Here is a 27,887-nt window from a genome sequence, read left to right on the forward strand (position 1 = left end):
TACTATTTTGATGCTAATACTTTTGTAATTTATTTGAGTAACATTTTAATTGGTAACAAACTACATTTACAACAAAAAAAAAAGTGGTATACTTGGGTATTTTCATATTATGCTACTTTATACTTTTACTTCATACATTTTTGTGGCAAAAGTTGTACATTTTACTCCACTACATTCATTTGAAATGTTTAGTTACTTGTTGCTTCTTACAGTGAGCAAAAACATTTCAACCATATATTCTTTTTATTTAAACATTTTTTATTTAGAAAAACAACATGGTAACAAAACACGCGATAACAAAAGTGAAAAATTAAGACATTAAATCTTTGGTTACAATGACAATATTAGCACTGTGATAAAATAAGAAATATACATTGAGTTTTCCTTTAAAAGTTGTCATGCTTTTTGTCCTTGTCATAGCATGCAAGGGATCGGCAGATTAAATAATAAATTATTGACATAACCATTCTTATGAATTGCTGCGACATTCAATACTTGCTTTGAGTTAATTGTGATAAAAATGTATTTGTATTGTCTTTAAACCTGGCAGAAAGTCGTACCAAATGAAGCTCACCAAGGATGCTGTTACAACTAAACAATGATTAATCTTACAAAACAGTTAGAAAATACAATCAGTTTAATTTTAAATAAAAAGAGTAAGTAAGAATATATTTCATTTGAATTTATTCCCAACATGATTTCGCTCTGAAAGAAACCTAAATGCAGAGTTATTTGATCATGATGATAACCGAACGACACAGATAAGCCATATACTGTTTTTTGTCGTCTTTAATATATAGTGTGTGGAGTGGTTTTCATAGGCCAGGGCAATATGGTATGTTAGTTTGACCTTTGCACTTTTGCACACACATTTTTTTTCTTTACACCCATAAACCTGTACGTAAAAACTAAAACATAAGATCAATATTACATTCTTACCTATTGAATCTCACTCATGGGAGCAATTGTCAGTCAGCCACATATATCACGGGTGTGATGTTTTTTATTTTGACTCCCTCATTTTTTGTGCTCATACAAGAGCACATTTTTTGCCATAAAATAATTCACCACCAATACCAGTTGGCCCTATTATGCTGAGGTTTACACAAGTCATATAGGTTGCTCCCACATTGTAATTTGTAAATGTAATTATTGTTGGTAATCCACATGGGGGATTAAGAGATTGGTCCATGAAAAATCTGAATTAGTGTGTATACAATAAACCGTCTCCTAATACTGATTAGTTTGCTGGTTATGACCACACATGTGTTTACCTCCAAAACCTATACAAAATGCTTTAATGTAAACACTTTACTTTCCTATAAATCATTTCAGATGCTTGCAATTATCATACATTTATATTTATAATGAATGCATGCATGCTTTAAATGTTGTACTGTAATGAATAAACCATCATGTTTTGAAATATGTTCACATTCTTCACCACAATGGGTAGCTGCCAATTTTGAAGAGGTGCAGGAACAAAATGTGGCTTTGCGTAACTAGGATTGTTTTTTTTGTTTTATTTTGCATACACTTCACATGTACCCTTCTTCCCTTTCATATGTTTGTACAAAATGCAAATCGTTTTTTGTCTCTTCTTTTAATGCCTTTTTATATATTCTATTATATTTTCAAAGCTGTAAAAGAAAGACACATTATTCTCCAAATTATGTTGCTATAAGGCTATAAAGTATAACAGCTGTTGCACATACAAGCCTTCAGGCTTCTGATTTGTCCTCAAATCTCTGCTGATGAGATCAATATGTTGTTGATTTACCATTATATAAGACTGCTAAGTCTTTGGTGGTTTATAATAATGTTTATATTATAAAAAATAGGCTCCCACTTTGATCTCATAGAAGATCTCTATCTCTGTAGTTTGTGGCTTCACATTGGATATAACAAATATCCAGAGAATGAGGAGTGCACATACTGTCCAGCATAAAGTCCTGAGGCCTGATCTGAGGGCAGCTGAATATACACAGTGTCCCCCTGTTGTAGAGGTAGTACTGCACTTCCTGATGCTTGATCTAAGAAACCCTTTTTGTATTCATCATATGTATACATCACTGGCTCATTGTTCCTCATCAAAGCCACCCAGACATTAGCTCCTTTGCAATGAACGTGGTAGGCAAAGTAATAAATGCCGGGCATGTCACAGGTGAAGATTCCTGTTTCCGGGTTGTAGTTTTGGCGACCATTGTACAAGAGCTTGTCAAAGACGACTGGAGTGCCCACAGGTGGAAAGGGAGTGGTTATTACAGCTGTGAACGCTGGCATTTCCAGCCCACTGGCCCCCATTGCTTCTGCCCCGTTGCCTCCATACTTTCCCTTCTTTCCATAGCCGCCAGTCTTAACACCATCTAGTTCAGGGCCCATTTGAGAGAGCACTCCAGCGAACTCAGGGGACAGACCCGATGCACCAGTTGGGCCTGGTGGTCCAGGGAGGCCAGGCTGACCACGTTGTCCAGCTGGCCCTGATGGTCCCTCTTTCCCTTGGGGTCCTATGGGACCAGGAAGACCTGAATTTCCCTCACCTGCAATGCCTGGTGGACCAGGAACACCGCCATCTCCTTTTGAACCTGGGAGACCAGAAGGCCCAATTGGTCCTGCAGTGCCATCCATTCCAGGGATTCCTTTAGGACCTTGAGGTCCCACTGCACCAGGTAATCCACCTTGTCCTTTTGGCCCGGGAAGTCCTGGAGATCCAGGGTTACCAGGTAGACCTTTATGCCCTCCATCTCCTTTCGTTCCACCCGGTCCTGGTGGACCTCTTGGTCCTGGCTCTCCACGATCTCCAGGCAGACCATCCTTACCAGGTATCCCAGAGGCACCAGGGTTACCCTGGTCTCCTCCAAGCCCGTTAGGTCCTACTTCTCCACAATCTCCTTTAGGACCAGGTGCACCTAAACCACCTGGGGTTCCCAGAGGGCCAGGAGGACCTGGTGGACCATTTGGTCCAGGTCGTCCAAGCATACCAGGCAGGCCCCCGTAGCCTTTATCTCCTTTTGGTCCTGAAGGTCCAGGTTGTCCACCCATACCTTTATCACCTTTTGGTCCTAGGAGCCCTGGTTTACCAAATCCAGGAAGTCCTGGCTTTCCTGGCAGACCTGGTGGTCCTGGATGACCTTTCTCACCTGGCATGCCAGGCTGTCCTGGCAGGCCATTTTGACCTGGTTTTCCCTGACCCGGTAGACCTGGTGGACCAGGCTGTCCTCCTTCCCCAGGTGGCCCAGCTGGTCCTAGCTTCCCAGGATGACCTTTATCTCCTGATGGTCCGAGTGGCCCTGGTGCCCCATTCAAACCAGGTTTTCCAAAACCAGGCAGCCCTCTTGGGCCAGCAGGTCCTTGGGTCCCTGGGAGCCCTTTGTGACCAGGTTGTCCTGGCTGGCCTATCCCTTTGTCTCCTTTGGGTCCCGGTAATCCTGGTAGTCCTGGCAACCCTTTGTGACCTGGCTCTCCCTTGAGACCTGGTTGGCCAGGTAATCCCTGTCCCCCTGGTTTACCTATTCCTGGCAGTCCAGGTGATCCTGGGGGACCCTGAGGCCCTGTCTGCCCAGCTGGCCCTTCCTCACCCCTAGGGCCCATTTCTCCTTGTGGTCCAGGCTCACCACTTCCTCCTGGCTTGCCTGCAAGTCCTGGCAAACCTGGTTTTCCAATTCCAGGCCCCCCTGGTGGACCTAGTGGTCCTGGTCGTCCCTCGGGTCCGGGCTGTCCATTCCCTGAAGGTCCAGGAGGTCCTGCGGGTCCCTCAGCTCCAGGTGGCCCGGCTGGGCCAGGCTCTCCTTGGGGAATCCCCTCAGCGCCACTAGGGATTGTCTGACCTGGATAAATATTCAACAGGAAATTATTGATTTGATAATATATAGGCAATGCTTTGATTGTTAAACCAGGGAATACATGACCATGACATGGACACTCAGTTGAAATAGAAAAACACAACAATGGTTCAATAAAAACAAACATGTTTTTTTTTTTTAATGTTCATTGACAGGTAGTGTCACATTTGTCCAAGATGAGACTGATTTATATTTTTGGAAGTTTGTTGGTTACTTTTGATTTTCTCACCTTTGTCTTGGCCCCCATTATAGCCGTCTCCTTTATGAGCATTGCCTTTGCCCTTGTGCATGGGCATCTGGGGAATCTCCTTCCTGTAGTGGGGATACTGCATATACGGCACCTCTTTGCCAAGGTACTGTTGTTGGGGAAAGCCTTCTTTGCCCATTTGTTGGTGGTGTTGCACCGGCTGGTATTGCTGAGGGTGTTGCTTGTGTCCATAGTATGCCCCAGCAGTCATACAAGTAAGTATTGCGAGCTGTAGCAGTGTCAGAAAGAAAGGGAGGGGAGGCATGGCCAAGGCCTGTATGGAAGGAAGACAAGACGAGGTGAGTGAGGGATCTGCATTTCATGTATATTACTAACTATGTCGATCAAAGATTGGTATAGTGTCGGTTTAACACTTCTTGAGAACCTCATTTGCCAAAGTAGGATGTTTGTCTCCCTCTGCTGGATTTACATTGGAGCTGCACTGACTTGTGACCAGTATTTGGAGTCGGTTGCGCTTATACTGTATGTCATTGTGTCATCCACTCTATGTATTGTCACAGGCAGACATACACCTGAAAGTTTTAAATGTATTTTTCTGCTTCAATTTGGAATAAATGGGCTGGTTAATAGATTGTGGTAGGATTGATTGAACTCTTAATGTTTACTAGTTATTTTAGTAAACATGTTAGGGGTTGTGTACATTACTGTTGTAAGGTTAAACAACACGATTGTATCTGAGAAGGACACTTTGAAATGTGTGTAGATTTCAATTTTGGCTCTACATTAAAGTTCATCTGACAGAATAGAAGGGGGAGACACACAAAGAGTCACATATTTATTTTTGAAATATGTCCTGTTGAAAATATACACTTACAGATACACTAAAGTACCAGTGCACTAATTAATCTGTCACACTGTCTACAAAATAATGTGATATTGAAACATTTGTATTTACATGTATTCAGACACACTGCTTTTTTTGCTCTTTTTACAAGTATGTGAAGTATTTCTGCCACCTTCCAGTTAACTCACTGGTGTGCACACCCCACTCCTGCTGGTATTAATAGGAACATTCTTGTTCTTCGTACATTAGTGCAACATATTTAGTCAGATATCTGACACAGAAAAAAGGCAAAAAAAAGAAAGAAATCTCCATAACGACACAAAAGTCGGAATGTGACACAGGAAGGCGGGTATTTCATGAGGAATATCTAAAGCAACCTGTCAGAAGTACAAAAGTTCCCAAGTTTCAAATATACATTATATATCAAAAAAAAGTTGCGGCCCAAAAGTTGTGGTCTGCTTTAAATGGACAGTAACAGAACGAGTCAAAGAGGTTTTCCTTGGCTCCAAAGCCAGTGAATACCTCACCATAAGCTGCTCCTCTGAGTGGCTACTCTTCAGTTTTTCTTTATAAGTGCCATTTCCATCCCAGTCTTGCATCTCCTGCCACACTCATTTTATTACAGCCAGCTCATCTGTGGTTCTTGTAATTCGCATCCTAATTGTCCACTCCATCACTGGCTCTTTGGATCTTTTCCGCTCTTTGACCTTTTCTCATTGGACTGGTGATTTTGACATGGCCGTGTCACTTTCTCCCCCGATGAGAGCTGGTCTTTCAAATAAGCCCAGCTTGTTTCCACAGCGACAGGAGCCAGACATGCCAAAGGCCGTGGAGGACTGCTGCTTTTCCCAATAAGAACTGGGACCTATGTTTGCCCACTGGGAGTAAGCTTTGGTCTATTCCCAGTATCCTACTCAACATTATGAGGTTGATAGACAATAGAGAAGTGAAGGAAATTAGTTGATGTGTGACAACCTGAGCTTCAAACTTTTTTTTTCTGTGTTAAAGTTCCCACAACTGACAGTAGTAGAAAAACAATAACTATTAGGAGATGGTAGGAAAAAAAGTGTAATGAAAATAAAGAAAAGGGTATACAAATGTATAATGCTTTGATCCAAAAGATTACGAATGAAATACTTCTAACAGGTGAGGGTTATAGAAGAAAAAGGTTCCCTGATCCTAGAGCATTTTTCAGGTTAAAATATTCAGACACATTTTTGCCAACAAGTAAAGAAACTGAACAAAAGCATTTCAAGGCAACAATGTTTGTGGAAAAAGGAGCTAAACTTTCCCTTATTGACAGGATGACATTATTATCAAAATCCCTTTTGATCTATAAATCTATCCAAATCACTATTGTATGTGTATGCTCAATGAACATTGTTTATGAACATTTGACCAGCTCAGGGTTGATTTCAGACTTCTCCACTGGTACGTGATTTACACTCTTTTAAAAAACTTCCTGTGATTGTACATTGTATAATTAGGGTTTTATTTGACTTGCATAACACATATTTACAGAATTAACTGAACATGTAAATATGAAAAGTTACATTTGAGAATACAGTGATGCGTATTACATATATATTAAAAGCTTTAAGAAAATAAATAGGACAGTTTTACTGCTTCTTTGGAACGTCCCAGCATGGTGTCGGTATGTGTGTGTGTGTGTGTGTGTGCGTGCGTGCGTGTGTGTGTGTGTATGTATGTGTTTTTTAGGGGGTTGGAAATATTCCGACAGATTTGTATGGCCACAGATCAGGGGGTCTGTTCAGCATCACATAGCAACACCGTTATGATGTCATGGAGACCGCTGAGTGATGGAAACACCTCCTGTCCTTACCTGCTGAGTTTTTCTCCAACACGTTATTCTACATAAGTGTTGCCTCCAGAGTGACTTGTTCACACAGCATGGCCAGTTTCAGACATCTGACTCAAACATTAGCTAACAAGTTTCCATGTTTTAAATGAAGCATGCATTTAAACCAATGAGACGATAAAGAAGTCTATTGTGCCAAATTAACTTTCCTTTTAAAAACGTGAGTGTCATCCTTAATGATGCCAGACATGAAGTCACATATAAATGTTGCTGTGAGTAAGGTATTTGTGAGATTTAAAGTGTAATTTTGCGCATGTTTGTGTAAAAAACGATTTATCTTGTTCATTGATGTCTTTCTAATGACATTTGTAACAATGACAATCAGGAACACCAACCATGTACTACAATTTCAGATGTCACCCATTCAGTTCACACACACTCCATACTTTGTTTGTTCATCTGACGAAGAGATAGGTTGTTGTGCTCCCTCTCTCTGTTTCTTATCATATATCTAATAGAACTGCTCGGGTCCTGATAGATTGAGTGGGGAAGTTCATGAGATCTTTCTAGAGGGTTATCAAGAATAACTTTTATCCAATGACCTTTCCCCTCTCTGTCTGTGTCTGTGTTTTCTCTTGCTCCGATGAACCCAGCCAAATCTTTCTTCTTGTTTTGTATCTATATCTACGCCGGGATCCGGAGTCGAGGCTGATCCTCTTGCTGTAGTCCTGTGTCCTGGATCCTCTATCCTGAGTTCTGGATTAAGTTGTGGACTTCGGGTCGTGGCTGAACCTGTCTCTGCGGTCCTGCCTTGGGTCTCGCCATGCTGCTTCCCTGATGGCTTCCACAGGATTGTAGCTGACATCCTCGTGGATTCATCTTCTTATTACAGACACATGCATTTCCTAACATTCGGTCTATATGCTGTCAAATGTATTATCTCTTCGATGTACACACGGCATCTATTGCACGTCTGTCCGTCCTGGGAGAGGGATCCCTCCTCTGTTGCTCTCCCTGAGGTTTCTCCCATTTTTCCCCCTTAAACTGTGGGTTTTCTCTGGAAGTCTTTCCTGGTACGATGTGAGGGTCTAAGGATAGAGGGTCTAAGGATAGAGGGTGTCGTTTTTCTCATACTGATATTCTGAACAATCTGTGCTGTTGTATTTGCTGTAAAGTGTCTCTACTGTAGGCTATTTTTATTATATGTACACTACAGCACTTTGGCTCGACCAAAAATCGTTTATAAATGTGCTATATAAATAAAACTTGATTTGATAGGGCAGGAAAATACACACATACACATAACTTGAAGACAAAAGAAAAGCACACACACTGTGCAATGTGTATGTGTCATGTTGAATTAACATGTATTTGTGCAATTATGGATAACAACTTGGAAAACAAGCTGAAACCGTTTCTGAAGAGCAATAACCCGATAAGTGTGCACAAATGTTACATTTGCTTTGCATTGCTCTGATATTTGCCTGGTTTGTATAGTTACATTTTTCGTTTTTATTTCACACAAGAGTCTACGGCAGTGTTTCTCAAACTTTTTCATACCAAGGACCACTTAACAAATAAAAAAACACTCGCCGACCACCTAACTCCACAAATATCCAAAATCACATCGTTTTTCTAGAACAGATTACAAATCGCCTGAAAATGGTACAAACAAGTGGCAACATGTGTGATGAAGGTGTTGCGCTGGGCTATATCATACCATCGAATGAAACTTAAGCTGGCTCCATTGCGGAGATATTCCCGCCAGAGTGCGTACAACTTTAATTTATTCATTTATTTAAAATGTGAAATTGTACCAATATACTCACGGACCACTAGGGGGCGCTCACGGACCACCAGTGGTCCGCGGACCACTAGGGGGCGCTCACGGACCACCAGTGGTCCGCGGACCACACTTTGAGAAGCACTGGGCCATGCTAGCAGCCAGTTTTACAAGTTAGTGATTCTGTGAACTAAATAACGCCAAGGTGCTTACATTTTCAAAATGTTAATGCTAAAATGCTGATGCTTATGTTACCATGTTCAGCATCTCATCTTTTTAGCAGGTGAGAGCGCTTACATTAACCAATAAGCATTAAACACAAAGAACATATGATGGGAACGCCATTAGCTTTACTAGTAATTATATGAACCAAAGTTTCCACCGATTAACATCTTGACCCCAGATGATGACACCAGAGGTCAGAGGATCACCAAAGTCATCATGATTAATCATCTAGGGACCATTACACTCAGTAATCCATCCACGGAGGTATTTCATCCCTACATGCCGCTAGTGTTGCTTTAAAAGAAGTGTTACCAAATGTGTTCAGACCATGATCTGTATACAGTATTTAAGCTTAAACAGTTGCACAGTGAAAAATAAATAATCTACACTATCGTAAAACTTTCAAACTTTCAAACTACATCCATCACCTTTAGTAGTCCTGTCAATCAAGTTTAGGCCCACACATCAACTGTGTGACCACAGCCCAGGGGGAAATGGATGTACAAATATCTGCGGTCTGAATCCTAATTTTTCAACATCTGCTGCCAAATCATGTGTGTCCAGTCATACACCACTGAGCTCTCAGCATGTCCTCCCTGGCCCAGACACTCTCAAAAATAAGCAAACCTCAAAGTAGTCTACATTGAATGTAATGTGTGTGCATGTTTTTCCTCCTGTTTCCCTGACTACATCCAGATGTGCATATGTTTTGTCATACTACGTAAACCAAACACAGTAAATTGTCTGTCAGGTGTGCAGTGTGAGAGGACTCATGGGCATCATGTGTCTGTAAGATGTGGTTTTTGCTGAGTCAACTTTCGCCCAGTAAAAGCTTGGGTGTCGACTACTGCGATTTATACAAGGTGCGATCTCCAGAATCTCATTAAAACCGCAGCAGCTGGCAACCCCCTGAACAAATGTGTAAGAAAAACTATAATACTATCCAAAGTACAATATGTTAAATGAACCTCAGCTTCCTCTGTAATTCTGATTTACCATAGACTGAATTACATGATTGGAGGGAGGTAGTGAGGGAATTTTAAAAACGTTCAGATGTCCCAATTACAGAGTTTCATCACAAGATTATCAATCGCTATATCTATGGAAAACGTGATAACACAAAATACAAATGCTATCAGTCCAATTTAAATCCAACTCTTCTATTGTGTGTTTTCTCTCTTTTTGGCAAACGATTTGTGTGTTTGGGGGTTGGGAGTGAGACAAAGCCAGATCCTAAATATTGGATTATTTACACAATATTATTATATATGTGAACACGTGAAGGAAGCCTAAAACCTGATGAAGAAATGCAACCGTCTTAAATGGGCTTATTGCAATATACAGAATCAAACAACATTATTCAGTCAAGTTTAAATGCTTGGAAATAATCATATCTTTGATGGAAGGACAGAGATTTGGTTGATTTTTGAGAAAAAAACGAGGAAAGCCTGCATTCATATTGTCACTGCACTGTAAAATATTACCATGATTTCACAATATTTAGCTGCGATATTTTACAATAAATTACTGTTTTACCACTTTACAGTCTTTACCTGTATTGTTCACAATATAATACTGTCATCATTTTGAATTTCACAGTGAAATCAATGCAGGCACAATGTGAATGTACAGGATAAATGATTACCAGGATCACAACATGTTACTGTATTATTTCACAGTAAAATACTGTATTCAGACCATCCTCTGTGATAACACAACAAATTAAGTGATATATATATCGTAGTATAGGCCCCTGGTCCCGACCAGGGGGGTATACTACGAATCTAGTTCAATTTATCCTGGATATGTTTTGAGTTATCCGGTTGACTTAATCCAAAACAAAGCCGCTCTCGCTAAACTGTCCTACAACGCTGGCTATCAACTCGTTCGCTCAAGCCAGCCGTGTCCTATCTAGTTAGGTGCGCGTTCACATGAAAGGGGTGGTATCTGGAGCATTCGACCAATCACAAACATGGAGAAGCGTACTGACAGCGCAGCGTCATACTTCCTGAATGAAAAGTCAACTATAATATTCAAATATGAAGAAGTTAAACTTTAAACATTCATGACTTAAACACTTTTTCCAGGATAAAAGCCACATAGCTGCACCTGCAAGGTGAACACAGCTGGAAACAGAACAAGTGTTTGAATGCGTACATTAACAGGTTTATGATATCACTGTGCGGCCGTCCAAGACACGAGTGGATCTGACTTTAATTACATTTGACTCGAGTGTTTCGTCAATTTAATGTGTTGCTTAAAATAATACTTATGCATACAGTATGTGACACTGTGAGTGTTGCACGGCCAGATACGGCTCAGCTGACTCAGATAAGGAAATATATGATACATTATGATGTGATATGAATGATAATGGGACACATCGACGTCTGCACTCACAGTGCCGCGGACTGAAGGCAACGTAATGTTACTTTGATCCGGTTACTTTTGTTGTGGCAGATATTTAATTAAGCTTTCTTAACATAATAGTATAATAGTTATAATAGTCAGATTGCTCTGAAGATGGGAGGTGATGTTCTATTAATTTTCACGTTCACACAGTCGGTGATTTTGGCCGGCCGTCTTTCCTGCAACGACAGTTTAAACTGTATTTCCTCCGCACACTGAGCTCTGATACCTCATTCACACCAACGGTGTTTCAGGGCCGGTTCGGATCTGGAGCTTGAAAAGCACCGGGTTTTCCTCTTCACACCGCAGCGGAGCAGCCTCTTAGCTCCGGAATCCGGTTCGTTTCAAGCACCAAAAAATGGTCAGGCCAGAGCAAAAGCACCACATACTTCACGCTTACGTCGAGGCGGGGGCAGGGGCAGGAGCTCAACTCCTGAACAACAACAAGAAACCCGCGTTTTATCCAGCTTGTACACAACGATGGAGAAACTTAACAAGCAGCAGTGGCCCACTGAAGAGACCAGCTACCTACTGGGAATCTGGTCTTCCGAAGAGGTACAGAGGAAGCTGGAGCACAATCGGCCATTGTTGTTGTTGTCGGTGTCAGCTGTGAGGGGTTTCCGCACGGTTTGGCTTTATGAAGCAGGCACGCAAACGGTTACGTCATGACGCAAACGATGACGCAATGACGCAGCACCAGTCGGACTCTGGGCGGTGTGAAAAGAGCCTCCGCTAAACCGAAGAACCGGTTCTGAACCTGAAAAGCTCTAGCACGGAGCTTGAACCGGAGTTGCGTTGGTGTGAATGAGGTAGAGGCGGGGGCAGGGGCAGAGACAGATCAACTCCTGAACAACAACAAAAAGCCAGCATTTTATCCAGTTTGTACACAACGATGGAGAAACTTAACAAGAGTCTCAGAGTTTCAGTGTTTCTGCCATAGACTGTATATATAACGGCCCGTCCACACTACAGCTTCAAAAAAAGCTTGGAGCTCGGCGTGTCTGACGCTCTACCAACAACCAATCACATGAATCTCCCGCTCCTGACACACAAGCAGCGGTTTGATTGGCTAGAGCTTGTACTGGCATATGATTTGATTGGCTGACGCTTCCACCGAAAGCTTCAGAAGCTTCAAAAGTTGAACATTGCTCAACTTTTGCAGCCTGGACGCCAGGAAAGCTCCGCTCTGCTTCCCACAATGAAGTTCGGCAAAAAGTGACGTCACCCCATTCAAAGTGAATGGGCAGACGCGTTGGAAACCGCTTTTGAAGCTGTAGTGTGGAGTCTGTGGACGGGCCGTAACGGCCCCTACACACGGCGGCGTGCGTTGCCGCTTGGCGGTGGGCGTGTCTTGAGCTTGGGGAGTCAACGCGAGCAGCCCGACCAACAACCAACCACATGAATGTCCCGCCCCGGACATACAAAGCAAAGCATTCATGCTACATCCATGCTGGCTAAATATACTGTCTATGCTTGCTAGCTGTCCATTCAATAGAAATACACTGGATATAAACTCCCCAAACAAGCGAAAATCTACCAGTTTCCCCCACTGTCTCTGCCACCTCCCCCCATGCCTGGCTCCTCCGGTTTGTATCCCTGTATGTTCCCTACCGCCACGATCATTTTCTCCTCCTTTTGTTGACATATGGGAAATAACTGCGGTCTGGCTCTCCCAACATACACCCGGTTTGATTGGCTACTGCTTGTACTGTCAGATTTACATACGAGGGATTTGATTGGCTGACGCCTCAAAAGTAGAACATTAGCCGCGTTCACACTGCGGTACTTTTCCCACAAAGGTTCATGCGAACTTAGTTCATGATCGCGTTCACACCAAAAAGAGCCGGTACTAAAAGTAGTTCATGCGAACCTTTTTACCCCCTCGAAAGTCCCTGCTAGAGAGCAGGGACTTTCGAGCGGCTCTTTTTTGAGAAAAGAGCTATATTCCTGATTGGCTGGGCGAATTGCAAACCACGCCCCGTAAAACTCCCAAAAAGTTTTGTGAAGCCGCCATTTTATTATCCTCGCATTAGCATTATTAGCATTAGCATTAGCCCAGCGCAGAAACGCAGAGAGACTAACTTATGGCAACACAAAATAAAACATGGGAGCGGTGGAGATGAGGAGGTGTCGGCGTTCTGGCGATTTACTCGGAAGGCTTCAGTAGAAGCTGCTGGGACTCCCAGCAGCTTCTACTGCTACTACTGCTACTTCTACTACTGCTACTTCTACTACTTCTACTTCTACTTCCGGCCGGGGACTTTGGGCGGCAGTATACGCCGTGAAGTGGGTTGCGGCCTGCCAGTAAACCCAAAGCAGAAGAAGAAGTGACGTCAGCGGCTTCATTTGCCTAATCCACCCCCAGGGACTTTTTCTGGTGTGAACGCGATCTGTACTTAGTTCATGCGAACTAAAGAGTTCGCATGAACTAAGTTCGCATGAACCTTTGTGGGAAAAGTACCGCAGTGTGAACGCGGATATAGCTCTACTTTTGCAGCGAGCACCTCGAGAGAAGCTACCCTTTGCTCCCACAATGCAGTTCGGCGAATCGTGACGTCACCCCATTCAAAGTGAATGGGCAGAAGCGTTGAAGCGGCAACGCACGCCGCCGTGTGTAGGGGCCGTAAAGGTTTCTGCTCATGGTGAAGCTGCGTGTTAAGGTGGAACCTGAGCATTCACGTTGATCACCTCTCATTATAACTCATTATAAATCTATAAAACTATAAATATTAAACTTTACTTCACGTGTTCATTTGAGAACAGCTGTTACATACCTGGGTGAAGGTTACAGTTCATTTAAATGAAAGATACAACGTTACTCCACACTCATGGTTCAGTCCACCTTAAGAAATAAAGCAGTTGTGTTTTAAAAAAACCTTTATTGACACGAGTACACTTTTTTATAAGAGTATAACTAAACCACAGAAATGACTGCAGATAGAGCCATAAGAAATGAATGCAACTGATTTCATCCGTGCGGTTTGGCTTTATGAAGCAGGCACGCAAACGGTTACGTCATGACGCAAACGATGACGCAACGACGCAGCACCAGTCGGACTCTGGGCGGTGTGAAAAGAGCCAGAGCTAAACCGAAGAACTGGTTCTGAACCTGAAAAGTTCTAGCACGTGGCTTGAACCGGAGTTGCGTTGGTGTGAATGAGGTATGATTGGTCCGCAGGCGTGGTGATTTCGCTGAGTTGATCTCTTATCCTGGAACCTATCCTGCTTCGGAGCACAGACTATAGTTCCAGGATAAGTCACCATGGAGATCTAGCCCGCTAAAAAGTGAACCAGCTTCTTAGTACCGGAAATCCCAGAAGTTATCTTGCTAAACGAAAATCCTGCTTCGTAGTATACCCCCCCTGGTAGTCCCGTTTTCGCGGCTTTATTTTGTTTCCCCATAGGGTTTATAATTGATTTCTGGTTAGGGGGGAGAAGCTCTGGATCCTACGGCCCGTGTTGTGGCTGGCTCGGGTTCCCTCCTGAGCAAACGGCTGATTATCAATAAATGCGCGTGTATTCTTTCATGTTGCGGGTCTCAGCACGAGCCACTACCGCGGAGTAGAGGTTGGGGCCGTAACAACATGTCCAAGATACTGTGAAATGTACTTTGCACTTCAATGGAGTATTACAAAGTTAAAATGGGCATTTTCTTTGTTTTTCTTTGTTGATTGAGCTGATTGAATTGTGTAGTTATGGTAAAATCCCAGTTAACTAGTCAGATTTACAATATAATATCGTATTATTTACATTTTTATATTTACAGTAAATTACTGGCTGTGTTACATTACTTCTACAGTAAAAGTGTGAAAATACAAGTAATTACTGTAATTTATGTACAGCTAGGTACCATAATACCACAGCTCTGTACCACTATATAACAGTAATTCCATGGGCATGGCAACTGTAAAGTCACAGTATTTAGTTGTACTTTTATATAATTTTTATATCTACAGTAAATTACTGTGAAATATCTACAGTCAATGTCTGTGAAATATGTACAGTGTACAGCAACTAGTAGCCAGTAATTTACTGTAATTGTACAGCCAAACATTTTACAGTGTGTGTCTGCTGTAATACTGCTGTGAAACCCACATGGTGTGATAAATGTAAAAGTTAAATGTCTTTGTACTTTGCTGAAACTTTCATCGTACACGTCAACACTCAACAATGTTGGACAGGAACATAAGAAGAGATACAGATAATGATTGAGAGCAGCTTTTGGCAGATTCCTCACTCATGGAAACACACCTGTCTCTGGTGTCCTGAATTCAAATTGCTCATGCACAAACCCACGCACCTACACTCACACACACAGCGACAGAGCTCAGCTGATGGGACAGGACGGCAAACTTTTTTTCCTCAAAAAGAGCACCTTTAATCTCTCCAGATGGAAATATCAGCGTTCTGTCTCCAGACACATCTATCTATTCTCTCTCTGATGTCAGATTCAGACGTCTCTCTTCCCACTGTCTCCTTTTCTTCCTGAGCCTCTGAGTGAACAGAGATGTGCCTGTTCTGCACCTTCCTCACCTTTGCCTCATATTTTTATATTTGCCCTCGCTGGCCCTGTGTCTCTCTTTGGAAACATCCCGGTCCAGTGACCTGAAGAGACTCGGTGACCTTGCAGACTGCCATGGAGGACTGCGTGTCTCTTTGAACCTCAGAGCAGAGACATGCACCACAGAAAAGTACAGTAGTGATGAAATGTGAGATGTTAAATAGTTATAATCACATTCTGGGCAAAACATCTATATACATAAAGGGATTTATTGTTTTTACATGAGTAGACGTGCGTGCATATTCATTTAGTTTGCTTGTGCTTTATGTTTGCACAGGAAGCATTAGAGGAGCATTTAGCCCTTAAACTATTCATGTATTCAGTCAAACTACGTCTTTGAGTTTCCCTTTCAGCCTGACTAAAAGCTAGTGTTTAAAATAATCCCACTGAACATGTTTGGCAAACCACTCCTTCCTCCTTATGACCACAAACCATTTACACATTTATGTTTAAGCCAGCAGTATACGCACTCAATCTTGGTAAGTGCACTGACGTTGTGGTTTCTCATTGAAAAGGTAAAAGAAAAGGGCAGCTCCTCGCCTCCCGAAACGCAGCTTTTATCACAAAGCACACCTCGTAAAATTAACACCTCTTCAAGTTGAGCTGCAAATGTCTTCTGTCAAACAAACACACACACACACATATACACATGTACACACACACACACACACACACACACACACACACACACACACACACACACACACACACACACACACACACACACACACACACACACACACACACACACACACACACACACACACACACACACACACACACACACACACACACACACACACACACACACACACACACACACACACACACACACACACACACACTGCCACAGCTGTGCAGCTAAATGAGCAAAGTGTTGACTTCGGACCCTTTGCTTTACCCCACCATTATTCTTGCTTTTCATTGGTTCCTTTTGTCAGGTGCATTCCTGAAGTTTCCAAAATAATGTATACAGGAGGTTAACATGTTGTATGCGCACACAGTGAAGCAAACACTCCATTTGAAAGGTTACTTCTTGTGCACACTACCATGTCTGTCGTCACAGACTTTCACACACTAAGGTCACTGCGGACATTTTCTGATTTTATTCTCTGCAATGGATTGATTGAGAAATAAATAAAGAAGAGAGAGAAAATAAGGACATTGATGTCGAAGAAATTGTCATTAGATGATGATTACTGAAACCCTTTAAAAAATATGTGTTGTAGGTTTTTTGAACACAGCAAAGTGTGTATTTTACTTTTGGTCTGTGAACATCATACGCACAGATCAGATCAGCAATTACAAAACCATAATCATAATATAAGAAAAATACCTGATCTTCATCCTAGAAAAGACCTAGGATAATTCCTTGTTGTGCATTCCCCCCTTTACACATTTGGCGTTTGAGATAAAGCAAGATCAGAAATATTGGATGATTTACAGAATGTTATTTATGTGTATGATTGTATTCTTCTGAGGACATTGGCGTATGGTGCACTTGTCAATCCCAAAATGTGTTTTCCTTACATTGTTTTAATTTGAAGTCGAGCAGCTAAATCACTTTAGTCTCGATGATAGGCTCTGATTTCCATTTAATTAACAATTCTGGAAAACAATAGTGTCTGATTAGGATGTGTTTATCAATAACAAAATCCAAATGAACCATCATATCAACATGTTTAATGTGAAGTCATCGCTGAGGCTCAACTCAAGCCTTTAGATATGTCTGAATATCTGATCATGATAACAAATATGTAATCCATAGATTCAATTAATTGATTTCCTCCTTTAGCAAGTCAATTATTTATAGTCGCTGTGACTGAAAATGCACCAAACAGATGATCAATGTCAGAGATAGTGGTTTTGCAAAGCAAACCAGGCCATGGAGACAGAGCTGCTCTGAGCCACAGACAGTGTTTGCTCTCCAGTCTCTTCTCACCAAACTGCTGCTCTTACCCCCATCACGTATTTCTGACAGTTTGGCTTCAGCTTTCGGCACACACGTGAACATTTCTCTCCCAGATGGATGAGCAGCACATACTTCAGCTCTGGAGAAAGCAAACTATGCAGGGATGCAGCAGCGTGGGAAACTCCTGGCTAACTTCATCTCTGCAGGATGATGATGTGCAAGATGCTAAACTCTCCGCTAAAGGCAACTTTAATTGAGGCCTTTTAGATCCACCAACTGCCAAAAATAAATGTAATTTGCACTGAAAAAACTCACACTAACTTTTGAGTTAAAAAGGTTTTCTAAACATTTCTAATAATAAGAAAACTTTTATGAACATTTTATCTGTCGTGCTGTATATAACAATGCAATATTTGTATATAAGAACTGCTATTTAAAGCTTTTGTCAAAGCTGAGGTTACTAATCCCATTTAAGTAAGACAATATTAAAGCCAATAACAAATATTTTCGGTGGATTTCTTCCAAATTACATTGAAAGCTACATTTTGATTAACCAATTGAAGGACGAATTGGATGCAAAGTACATTTTTGAAATAACATCGGAGCTCATGGAATGCACAAACACTCAATTAACGGAAATAAACCAACTTTCATACAGAAAAGAGTATTAATTACATAAATAAATTGCTAACAGAAAATCAAATCAATTGAAACACAGGATAAAGTGAGAATAGGACAGTGCTTACCGTTGTGGGTGGCCTTTATGGGGGAATAATCACTGCAGTCAGACTAAAAGCAGAAAAGCAGGAAGACAGACAACCACACAGGGAACCCTGGGAAATGTGCTCATAACAGACGCACACCTTGTGGACACGGCTTATATCTGCTGGAGGGTGGAGCCACTCAGTGGGTGGGGGAGAGCGAGAGAGGAAGGGAGGGATGGACTGAGAGTAAATGTAACCTCCTAAAAAAGTAATACCATAATGTATAGTGGCAAAACAGGCTCACATGACCCTGCTAGACGCCCACAGTGGATGGCAACGATAAAGAGGAATGTTTCCCTCATTAATATTGTGATATACGGGCCACTGTGTGCATTATTCACATGTATGAGCCCAGACACACTGGAGCTGTTTTTTAAAGATCACCTGTTCTGGCACACACCTGGGTAACAATTGTAAAACAGGCATGAATGCACGCACACACACACACACGCACGCACACACTCACGCACACGCACACACGCTCACACACACACACACACACACACACACACATACACACACACACACACACACACACACACACACACACACACACACACACACACACACACACACACACACACACACACACACACACACACACACACACACACACACACACACACACACACACACACACACACACACACACACACACACACGCAGGCACATACTGAAACATTTACAGGCCTTTAAGACTAAATAACAATATTGAACTGCTTTTGAACAATTGTGCAAATATATTTATTTCCAAAGTAATCTGAGTTCGTGAAATTGAATTACATATAGTATGTGATACTGTTGCTCAAGAAGTACAGAGGGTTGTCTTTTAAACACAAGGTTGGTGGTTTGATCCCTATGGAAGAGGATTAGGGCCACATGTGAAAACAAATTGGGATCTGACCGAAAGAGAATTTGCATTTTTGAGTTCTGAGAAAAAAGTCAGAATGGTGACTTTAATCCTCTTCTCTAGACCGCCTAACTTTCCTTGAGCAAGACTCTGAACCTCAAGTTGTCCCCAATTGCATGCAGCTCTGCGATTGCTGTGTGAATGAGAGCCACAATCGCAAAAGCACTTTAAATGGAGTCCATTTATAATTGATGCTGTTGCTACACAATATTACATTATTGCCTTTCAAAATATGGGCGTAACAAATAAAACAGTGTATAAACCTTCGATTTAACATTCAAATTAAGCAATAATCTAAAGATACATGGAGCTTCTCTGTAGTCCGCCATGCCCACAGTATAATGCATTCTGAATGGGGGCCAATGTGAATGGATTATGTATTTTGGTTATACAATAATGCATCAATACTGTTACTTTTGAATATTGTTAGTGCGGTTACGTGACTTTCTGTGAGTAAAAAGTTGTTGGAAATGTAGAACAGTAACTTAAAGTATTTATATTATTGTTTCGATCATATTTCATTATTCCCAATCATAAATTCAGCATCTGCATTCGTTGCCAAGCAGAGGGAAAAATAACATCCGTGCTTTTACAGCTGTCATGGCAACAGAGTGAAATAAGTACTCAGCATTACACGTGGTGAAAAGGTGTCGGATGAGCACTAAGAAGAAGTCAATTCAGTCACAGCTGTGGACTAGAAATACACTTTTTCTCAGAGGGCCTTTGTTAGTGTGTGACGACAGACACTTTCCAGGGCAGGTTTGACACCTGTCCACAACAACTTAGTAACTCTGACGTGTTCAGCGACTAACTATTAAACAGCGCACACACACAGCACCACCCTGTGTGCTCTATGACCGTGTGTTTTCTCAATTTCCTTTGCGTCAATCGCCCCAAGTGATTTTAGATAGAGAACAGAGGCCACTGTGTGTCCTAGTGGAGGGTGGCTTTATTTTGTGTGTGTGTATGTATGTGTGTGTGAGGATAGTGGGTGCATGCGGTTCCAAAGTGACACAGTGGTGTAAAAGGGTGGATGTCCTGTTGCATCTCCGACAGCCAAGTGTCAGCTCAGTCAGCTTACTGCTCCCATCATGACTGTCTTACTGTCAGTCATTTTTAATGACGTTCACAGTGATTTCAAAATGTTAGTATTATGTTAAGTGTGGGTGAGACAGCAACAAACACAAGCCCTTTAGTTATATTGTCTTATATCTGTGTAGAAATGCACTACAAGCCCTTTTGTAAAAAGCCACCTGGTGTGCCAGGCCTCAGATATTGGTCAGAAGCGGCCTGCTACACCTACTAGTAGCTTTTACAGGACTTTTACCCAGGAGACTGGTGTCCCAATTAAAATGAACAAGGTTAAGTTATACTTAAAAAGGTATTCATTTGAACCAAAAGCACAATCTTTTCCTAAATGAAACCAAGAATTGTGGTTGTATTTTCACAAAGAAGTTGACTTTTGGAAGTTGTTCACTTTCACAACGTAGTAGGTGCAGTGTGGCCAACCTAACTTATTAAAATGTGAACGATTACCACAGATAACATCAATTTAATCGGATGATAACACTGACAATGTTTCAGTCATCTAAGCTTCATTGTGACAATGCTTGTATGTTTAAGGTAACCCATAACACAAGGTTAAGTACCACAATGCGGTATTCATCTTCTTGGGAGCATAGCTTGTAATTGTTCCCCCTACCGCCCACTCAAATACAACTCATATAAATGCAATAAACACAGCACACACACACTCACAGGAACACACTTAGAGTTGCGGCGTGAAAGGTACACGATAGCCAGGGGGTAATGAGTTGTGTGTGTTTACCCTCGTGCTTCAACTCTCTTCCTGTTCCATTAATGAAGCCTCAATGGGCCTCACAACTGCTTCTCACCACCCGGCCTCCACCTGCTGGACTGCACGTTGCTGAATGTGTGAGTAGACCCATTGCACCGACGCAGTACAGTACAACCCTCAACCGTGACTCATCACACATCAGCAATCAATTTGTCAACGATACTGACAAGGTTTTATACAATGTGTAGAATGCTACAAAAATCACCTTGCATAAACCATACGTCAAAATGTAAGGGATTAAAGTAACGGCTTCAAATACAAAGCTAGTGTAACGGAACACTGTTGTATCACACAATGCTCTTTCCCACTAGTTTAAATTAAGGACACTTTTCCTAACTGAGTGCTCGCAAACACACACAAACGATCACCCACATATTTCTTTGTGCACTTACCCAGACATAGAATTGCACGCAGTATATATGAGTGTCTTTGTTTTCCCACCAGCTGGCATGCCTCCTCTCTGCCCTGAGAACGTTTATGATGCATATTACGCATGACATTGTCCAGAGCCCCTCGATGAGAGTTACACTAGGTATTTGTTTTTTTGCCTCAGCGTTCCCACTTCAACACTGAATGAAAACACTCATTTGGTTGCTCTATAAATACCGCCTAATAATAATCCAAACAAGTCGATGCCAGACAGAGAGGCATTTTAGACAGTACACGCAGTATGCCTGTCAATGAGTGGAAATGTGCTTATCAGATGTTACTTCCAGAGCAATCCGTGTCCACTTGTCATTTATCATTCTGTCCCTTGCTCTCAGTCCCCACTTTCACAGATCATAGTGACCTCCGCTCCTCACACTATGTCTGCTCCTATGTTCAAATCACAGCATCTCACCACCTCTGCTTTAGGCCATCATGACAACTGTAAATGCATCTTTTTTATTTTATTTAAACAGCTGTGAGTATTTTTTACAGTCCAGAAAATCAGCCGATCACCACAGCAACTCACCGAATCTGTGTTTTCACAGTTTACCAGTTGCAATCCCATGGTCCCCGTCACATATTCAGATGAGTTTATGGCATCTGACTTTGTAAGGCGGCCACATTCCTTTCTCTTTCTCTCTTCAACATGAGGCAATCTTGGAATTTGCAGTGCAAACAGAGTGAACATCTGAATGTGTCCGTGTCACCTCGTGCATAGGGACAGAGAGCTGTGGAATTTAGACCGTCCAGAAAAAACAAACAAAATGCAAGTGATCTATAAAACAATCCGTGTCACCAACATAAGAATAAAATACTTTATACTATTTTCCTAAAAAGAGTGTCTCCGTCACATAAACATAGTGTACAAATATTGATGTCCCTCTTGCCAGATCTCACACGGAGTTAATATTGACCTCTTCATGATGTCACCAACAGGCATCCGGCTGGGATCTTTCAGCAGAGAGGTAAATCAGGGTTATACCCACAATGCTTTTCAGCAAGTGTATGATCAGCTTCTTTCTTTTTAGACTTTTACTATTTTGAACTTTTGCCCCAGTGGCCAGAACAGTGAACCTTGACCTTCCTTCTCTGACCCGGGAGGTCACGCTGACCTAACCCCACACGTGAACAATGGAGGGCAGTAAATACACAGAAATACGTCACACATTTCATCTATACAACTAATGCACAATCCACGTTCATAGACGCTGCATAAACCTCACTCTTATCAAGTATATAATGTTGGTCAACAGTTTCTTCAACACTTTGATTCAGACAGAAACATCTTACAACTGGTTACAACTTAAAATTGGTTCAGACATTCATGGTACCCAGATAAATGAATCCAAACGACTTTGTCTTTAGCTGTTTAAGTGTTTAGAGCCTATAAGGAAACATTAGCATGCTAATATGCTATACTAAGACAGTGAACATGGTAAACAATGCTTGCTAGTTACATACCTGCCGATTCGGGCCGTAGTCTGCCGCTTTTGACATGTTTTTACCGCTTACCGACTTAGCTGACTTTCCCTACCGATTTTCAATCTTCCCAAACTATAACAAATAAAAATGACACTGGACTCGACTTGTGGCGGACACCGTATGCAGCGTGTCTGTGATCCCATCATACAAACAGTCCTCTGTGCTTCATTTGAGTCCTGCAGGGTTTTCCCGTTAATATCCAACATCAGTGTCTCGAAAACACATGTTAGCGACTGAAAGACATCCAGTGTCTGGTCTTTTCCTGAAGCATCCTTCACCTACAGTATCTCAACTGAAAGAGATTTGGAGATATTTATCTCCCATTCTTTCACTTTTTCTGACATTTTCAACACCAAACCTGTCGTTAATGTCTCTGTTTAGTGAACTACAGCAATCTGAAAGCCTGCACGTTATTTATATCACACTTTATCAGTAGACAAATGCAGGAAATGACTTTTTGAATGCAGTATTTTCTGATTTATGGCGCAACACAAAGATATTTCGCTCTGTGCAAACCTTTGACTCTAATATGTCAACAACATGAAACAAGAATATGAACCTGGCTCTATCCAATGTTCACACAAGAGTGCTACATCCTGACACATCCTTCATCTACACTGTCTCAACTGAAAGAGGACCAGACACACATTACAAATATAATAAAATGTGAAGACTTTGGGATATTTATTATCTCCCATTCTTTTACTTTTCGGACATTTTACAGACCAGACATGTTGTTGATGTCACTGTTTACCAAACTACCACATTTTCTGAAAAATGCATAAAATGATGCAATATATGTTAAATACATGTTGTAATTACTGGGGTTCCATTTCTTCTGATTACCTAATTTGGGCGTGCACATTTGCAGCGCGCAAACCTACCGCTTTTGGATTTGGAAAGACTGGCATGTATGTAGTTAGCTGACGAGCATTTAGCTCAACTCAACAATAAAGCGAAGGTTTACAGCTGACAGCACAAATAAACCTGTTACCTTGAAAGTAATGGTTGTTTTCTCTCTCCTACTTTACTTTTTAGAATATCCACCAAACTGGATATAGCCTACGGCAGTAAAATGTACAGTGCATTCCTCATTTTTCCACAACAGAAGCAAGTTAACTATAGGTCTAAAGTTGCCTTAAAGATAGATGTTGTCTTTTTTATTTCATTTTTAATTAAAGGAAATATTTGTGACACACTGTAGTTCAATAGTTCCCTCTTTATCACAGGTCACGATAACCATCCTGTCACAGCCTTCAGCCGACACCTGCTCCACTCAGGGTGGGTACTTCTCATTCCTTGCCCCTTACCATTGGTCTAGCAATAAATCATTGGGTTTAAGAGTCCCCTGTGTCACTTCAAAAAAGCCCCTCTCACCACCAACAAGGCCAGAGGTTTGTTATTCAGTTTTTTAAGAAAACAAGCTAGCTGCTCACGCAGTGGGGCTCCCAGGACTTGTCCCAGCACCTCCCCCCTCTCACAGACCTCCACCCCATGAAACAAATGTACACTGTCGAGTTTCAGACGTAAGGCGTTCCAATGAGGTCAAAATCTCACAACCTTTACTTTATTTCAAAATAATCATCCATCCGTCATATGTAAATAATGTTATCTACTACAAAACTGGGGTTACGGACAACATAAACTATTTTATCACATATTTTGGCTTATTCTCTCACAAAGTGGGACTGCATGATGTGTAATATATCCATCACGGCAGGCTCCCATGGTTCAGGCCCAACCGCTATGACCGGTCACTACGACCCCAAACAGCGCCGTCTCCACTCAGTCTACCCAGGGATAATTGTACAAGCAACACAAACCATCAGACTACAATCATGTATTCATCCTACTGTACATGTATCTGTCTCTCTGAGTGAGCGGTGGGCTTATTTAGCTTTGTGAGTTTGCTGTGAATATACGGTGGGTCCACACACTCCCCCGCTCACAGCTGGCCTGTCCCGAGACAAGGCTTCACACAGCAGTGTTGCAGTAGAGCCCCCATACATGCACATAGGCGTACACGTGCACAAACACGTGCACAGCCTCCCTTCCATAGTCTTTTCATTTCACATGTTAAAAAACACACAACAACCAACCCAAAGTCCTTTGCCTCAATCAACAAGCTGTAACATTCCCGTCTCTCACCCAGGGCTGTCCAGTAATGACATCACTCTACCCAGAGAGACAGGCACGACATTTAACAAGGTAAGAGCTGGCTTCACGGGTAACGTTTTGCATGTGAAAGGCTCTCTTCTCTCATAGGCCCACATAAAAAGAAAAGTTTATCCAAATTAAATATTTCATTTCATAGGAACAGAACTGTACGTTAGCTTAGCATGAGGACAGAAGTCAGGGAGAAGGAGAATACCAAAAATACCCAAAGCCCTAAAGTTGACTAGCTAGAACATTTTATCTAGTTTTCTAATGCGATACCGACCGTACACAGCATCTCAAGGTCATGTTAACGTTATGTAGAGAGAACGTAATGTAGAGAGACCAAAACCAAACGGGGATGTTTCACATCAACCGAAGTCTGTGTATGTAAAATGCAGATTTCATGAATACAGAGCGATAATGACCATGGACCAACATTCACGAACTGTTCCTTTAATGTGTTTCTACTGCTTTGACCTCTGTGCACAAGTTTTGTCTTTATAAAAGACCTTCATGTGAATGGAAAGTCACACCTACTGGATAATCCAAAACACCCTACAGTCACACATATGTACAGAAACCCCCCATACTCCCTCATCACACTCTGGTACTACCGCCTTGTTCCTATAACTGTGTCCACAACATGGCACACACGGCTCTTTGAGTGATAGGCTGTGAGACATGTCAGAGGGAGGCAGACAGTCTGTAGACCGCTGTCACGTCTGACTTATTGTACAGATTTGTGGGAGAAACAAGGGAGTGATAGATACACAATATCGAGGAGGGAATGGGGGCATTAAGTGGCATAGAACCAGTTTATACATGCAGAGATTGAAAAGGTCATTCAGGCTTATCCCCTCTTCTGATGGCTGGTCCTGTCCTCTGTCCTCTGCATTATCAACTGTTTTCTACTTGGCTGTTTCTTTTCAATTAACATGTTTTATGTATTGAATTACTCTTAGACTATTGCCCGTCTGACCTTTGACATTGGAAAAATATGCATCGATTACTGTAATTGATTTGGCTCACTAAGAAATCTGCTATTTTGATCTAAATAAATGTACAGCAAGGGGTCAATCAGGCATGTGCATACACACACACACACACACACACACAAATAGATTTCACAAGTACGCTTTTTGATGTTGGCCTTGTTGGTGTGATTAATAGTTTTCATTTCTTTGTGATAAATCTTGCACACTGTTTGCAGACAAAATTGATTTTAGCTCTAAGAATCAGCGCTCGGATTTATGAACTGTTTGCCTAAGTGTATCTCTCATTGCTAGAGGGGCAATTTTAAGACAAGATGATGTTTCTTCGAAGGGATGAGCCTCCCGGGCAACACTTCCTGTCACTTGTATACAGATCCCGCATTAACAGAAACGTTATATATAGCATAAAGGGCATAAAAGGGCGTGACAAGATGACGTAATAAAAAGTGCCTCAAACTCAAAGTATGGAAAACGAAATGGAAACATGGAATTTAGTTGTTTTATTTGAGGAAGGTTACAGTCTGCATTGCACCCTCATCTGATGTTTTTGTCTCATTGGACGACGTTTGAGGGATGTGTGCATCATGTTTTATTTGCTATGCCTGTTGCCATTGTACAGTACAGTGTGAGTACATCAACTTTTCCACCTTAGCCACACAACCTTTTTTCTAATACATTTGATATGAGACTCAGCTGCTCTCTTGTTTTCTCTCTCACTGATTTATACCGTCATTATATTATATTACATTCGATTTTGGTTAATTCCATAGCTTGATATTAAGCGTAGCGTTGGGTTTTAGGACACGTAGGAAGGTCAGGGTAAATGCATGCTTGTGCACAAACACAAGGCACCACCATTGCAGAATTTAGATGCTGAAAGGTCAGAGGTTAAAGGCAATTTCGACTTGCCATACAACAGATGTTGGAGAAGTAGCAGCACACAAAACAAATACATCTCCACAGGCATGTTCTGGTCTTGTGCCATACATTTGAGACTAAGCATTTCTACTGACTCTCCTGTATTTCTTTATTTTAACCCCCAACAATAAAGCTATATTCCCCACTGGGTGAAAGGGTATGGTCTTGGGCCATAAACACAGGTGCTTGCTGAAAGGCATTGTGGGTAGGGTATTCTGCAGTGAGGTGTTAGTATGTGTGGAATGTTCATAGGACTCAGTGTTGACCTGGGACACACAGATAGCGTGCTCACATGCAGCATATGGGGACAGGACAGCTTCAGCAGCTTGACTATGTGGTACTCACTGGCACAAGCATTAATATATGTGGTGTACTCTAGAGAAGGATTCTTCAACGCTTCTGTAAAATGACTGTAGCCTACATGTTGGCACTCCTGGGGAGAGCAGTTAAAGGTGGGGTAGGTAAGTTTCAGAAACCGGCTCGAGATACACTTTTTGTTATATTCCATGGAATGCTCTTAACATCCTGATAGCAATGAATATCTTAAGTGCTTTGACAAAAAATCCATAAAAAAATGTCATCTGTAGAAGCCGTAATACTGTAAAAAGTACAAGCCTACCTGCCTGTCAGCCTTCCATCGGGGCACAATCTTATCTCGTGCCCTCATTGGTCATGTGCGCGTTCATGTGTGTGTTGGAGGAGGGGCTCTATAAGGAAGTGGCATATTTTCTCCGGTTGTGTATTTTCAAATTCTAGCGATCTCGAGACGGTTTC

At 41.8% G+C, this 27,887-nt stretch overlaps 1 protein-coding gene across 3 annotated transcripts; it reads right to left on the reverse strand.

Moving 5' to 3' along the window:
* Positions 1-282: 282 nt before the first annotated feature.
* col8a1a (collagen, type VIII, alpha 1a) lies at positions 283-27,748 on the reverse strand. Of its 3 annotated transcripts, none has more exons than XM_071207032.1 (3): positions 27,733-27,748; positions 4,072-4,363; positions 283-3,827 (listed from the first exon to the last, which is right to left on the reverse strand). In XM_071207032.1, exons 2-3 carry the CDS (start codon positions 4,352-4,354, stop codon positions 1,891-1,893), a joined length of 2,220 nt encoding a protein of 739 aa, XP_071063133.1. In that variant the 5' UTR covers positions 4,355-4,363; positions 27,733-27,748; the 3' UTR covers positions 283-1,890. The 3 variants fall into 3 exon arrangements, with proteins under 3 accessions (XP_071063133.1, XP_033965316.1, XP_033965315.1); XM_034109425.1 differs by lacking the exon at positions 27,733-27,748 and adding an exon at positions 21,528-21,564; XM_034109424.1 differs by lacking the exon at positions 27,733-27,748 and adding an exon at positions 18,350-18,436.
* Positions 27,749-27,887: the final 139 nt, after the last annotated feature.

The sequence above is a fragment of the Pseudochaenichthys georgianus genome, chromosome 21, assembly GCF_902827115.2.
Source record: "Pseudochaenichthys georgianus chromosome 21, fPseGeo1.2, whole genome shotgun sequence".
Classification (NCBI taxonomy): Eukaryota; Metazoa; Chordata; class Actinopteri; order Perciformes; family Channichthyidae; genus Pseudochaenichthys; species Pseudochaenichthys georgianus.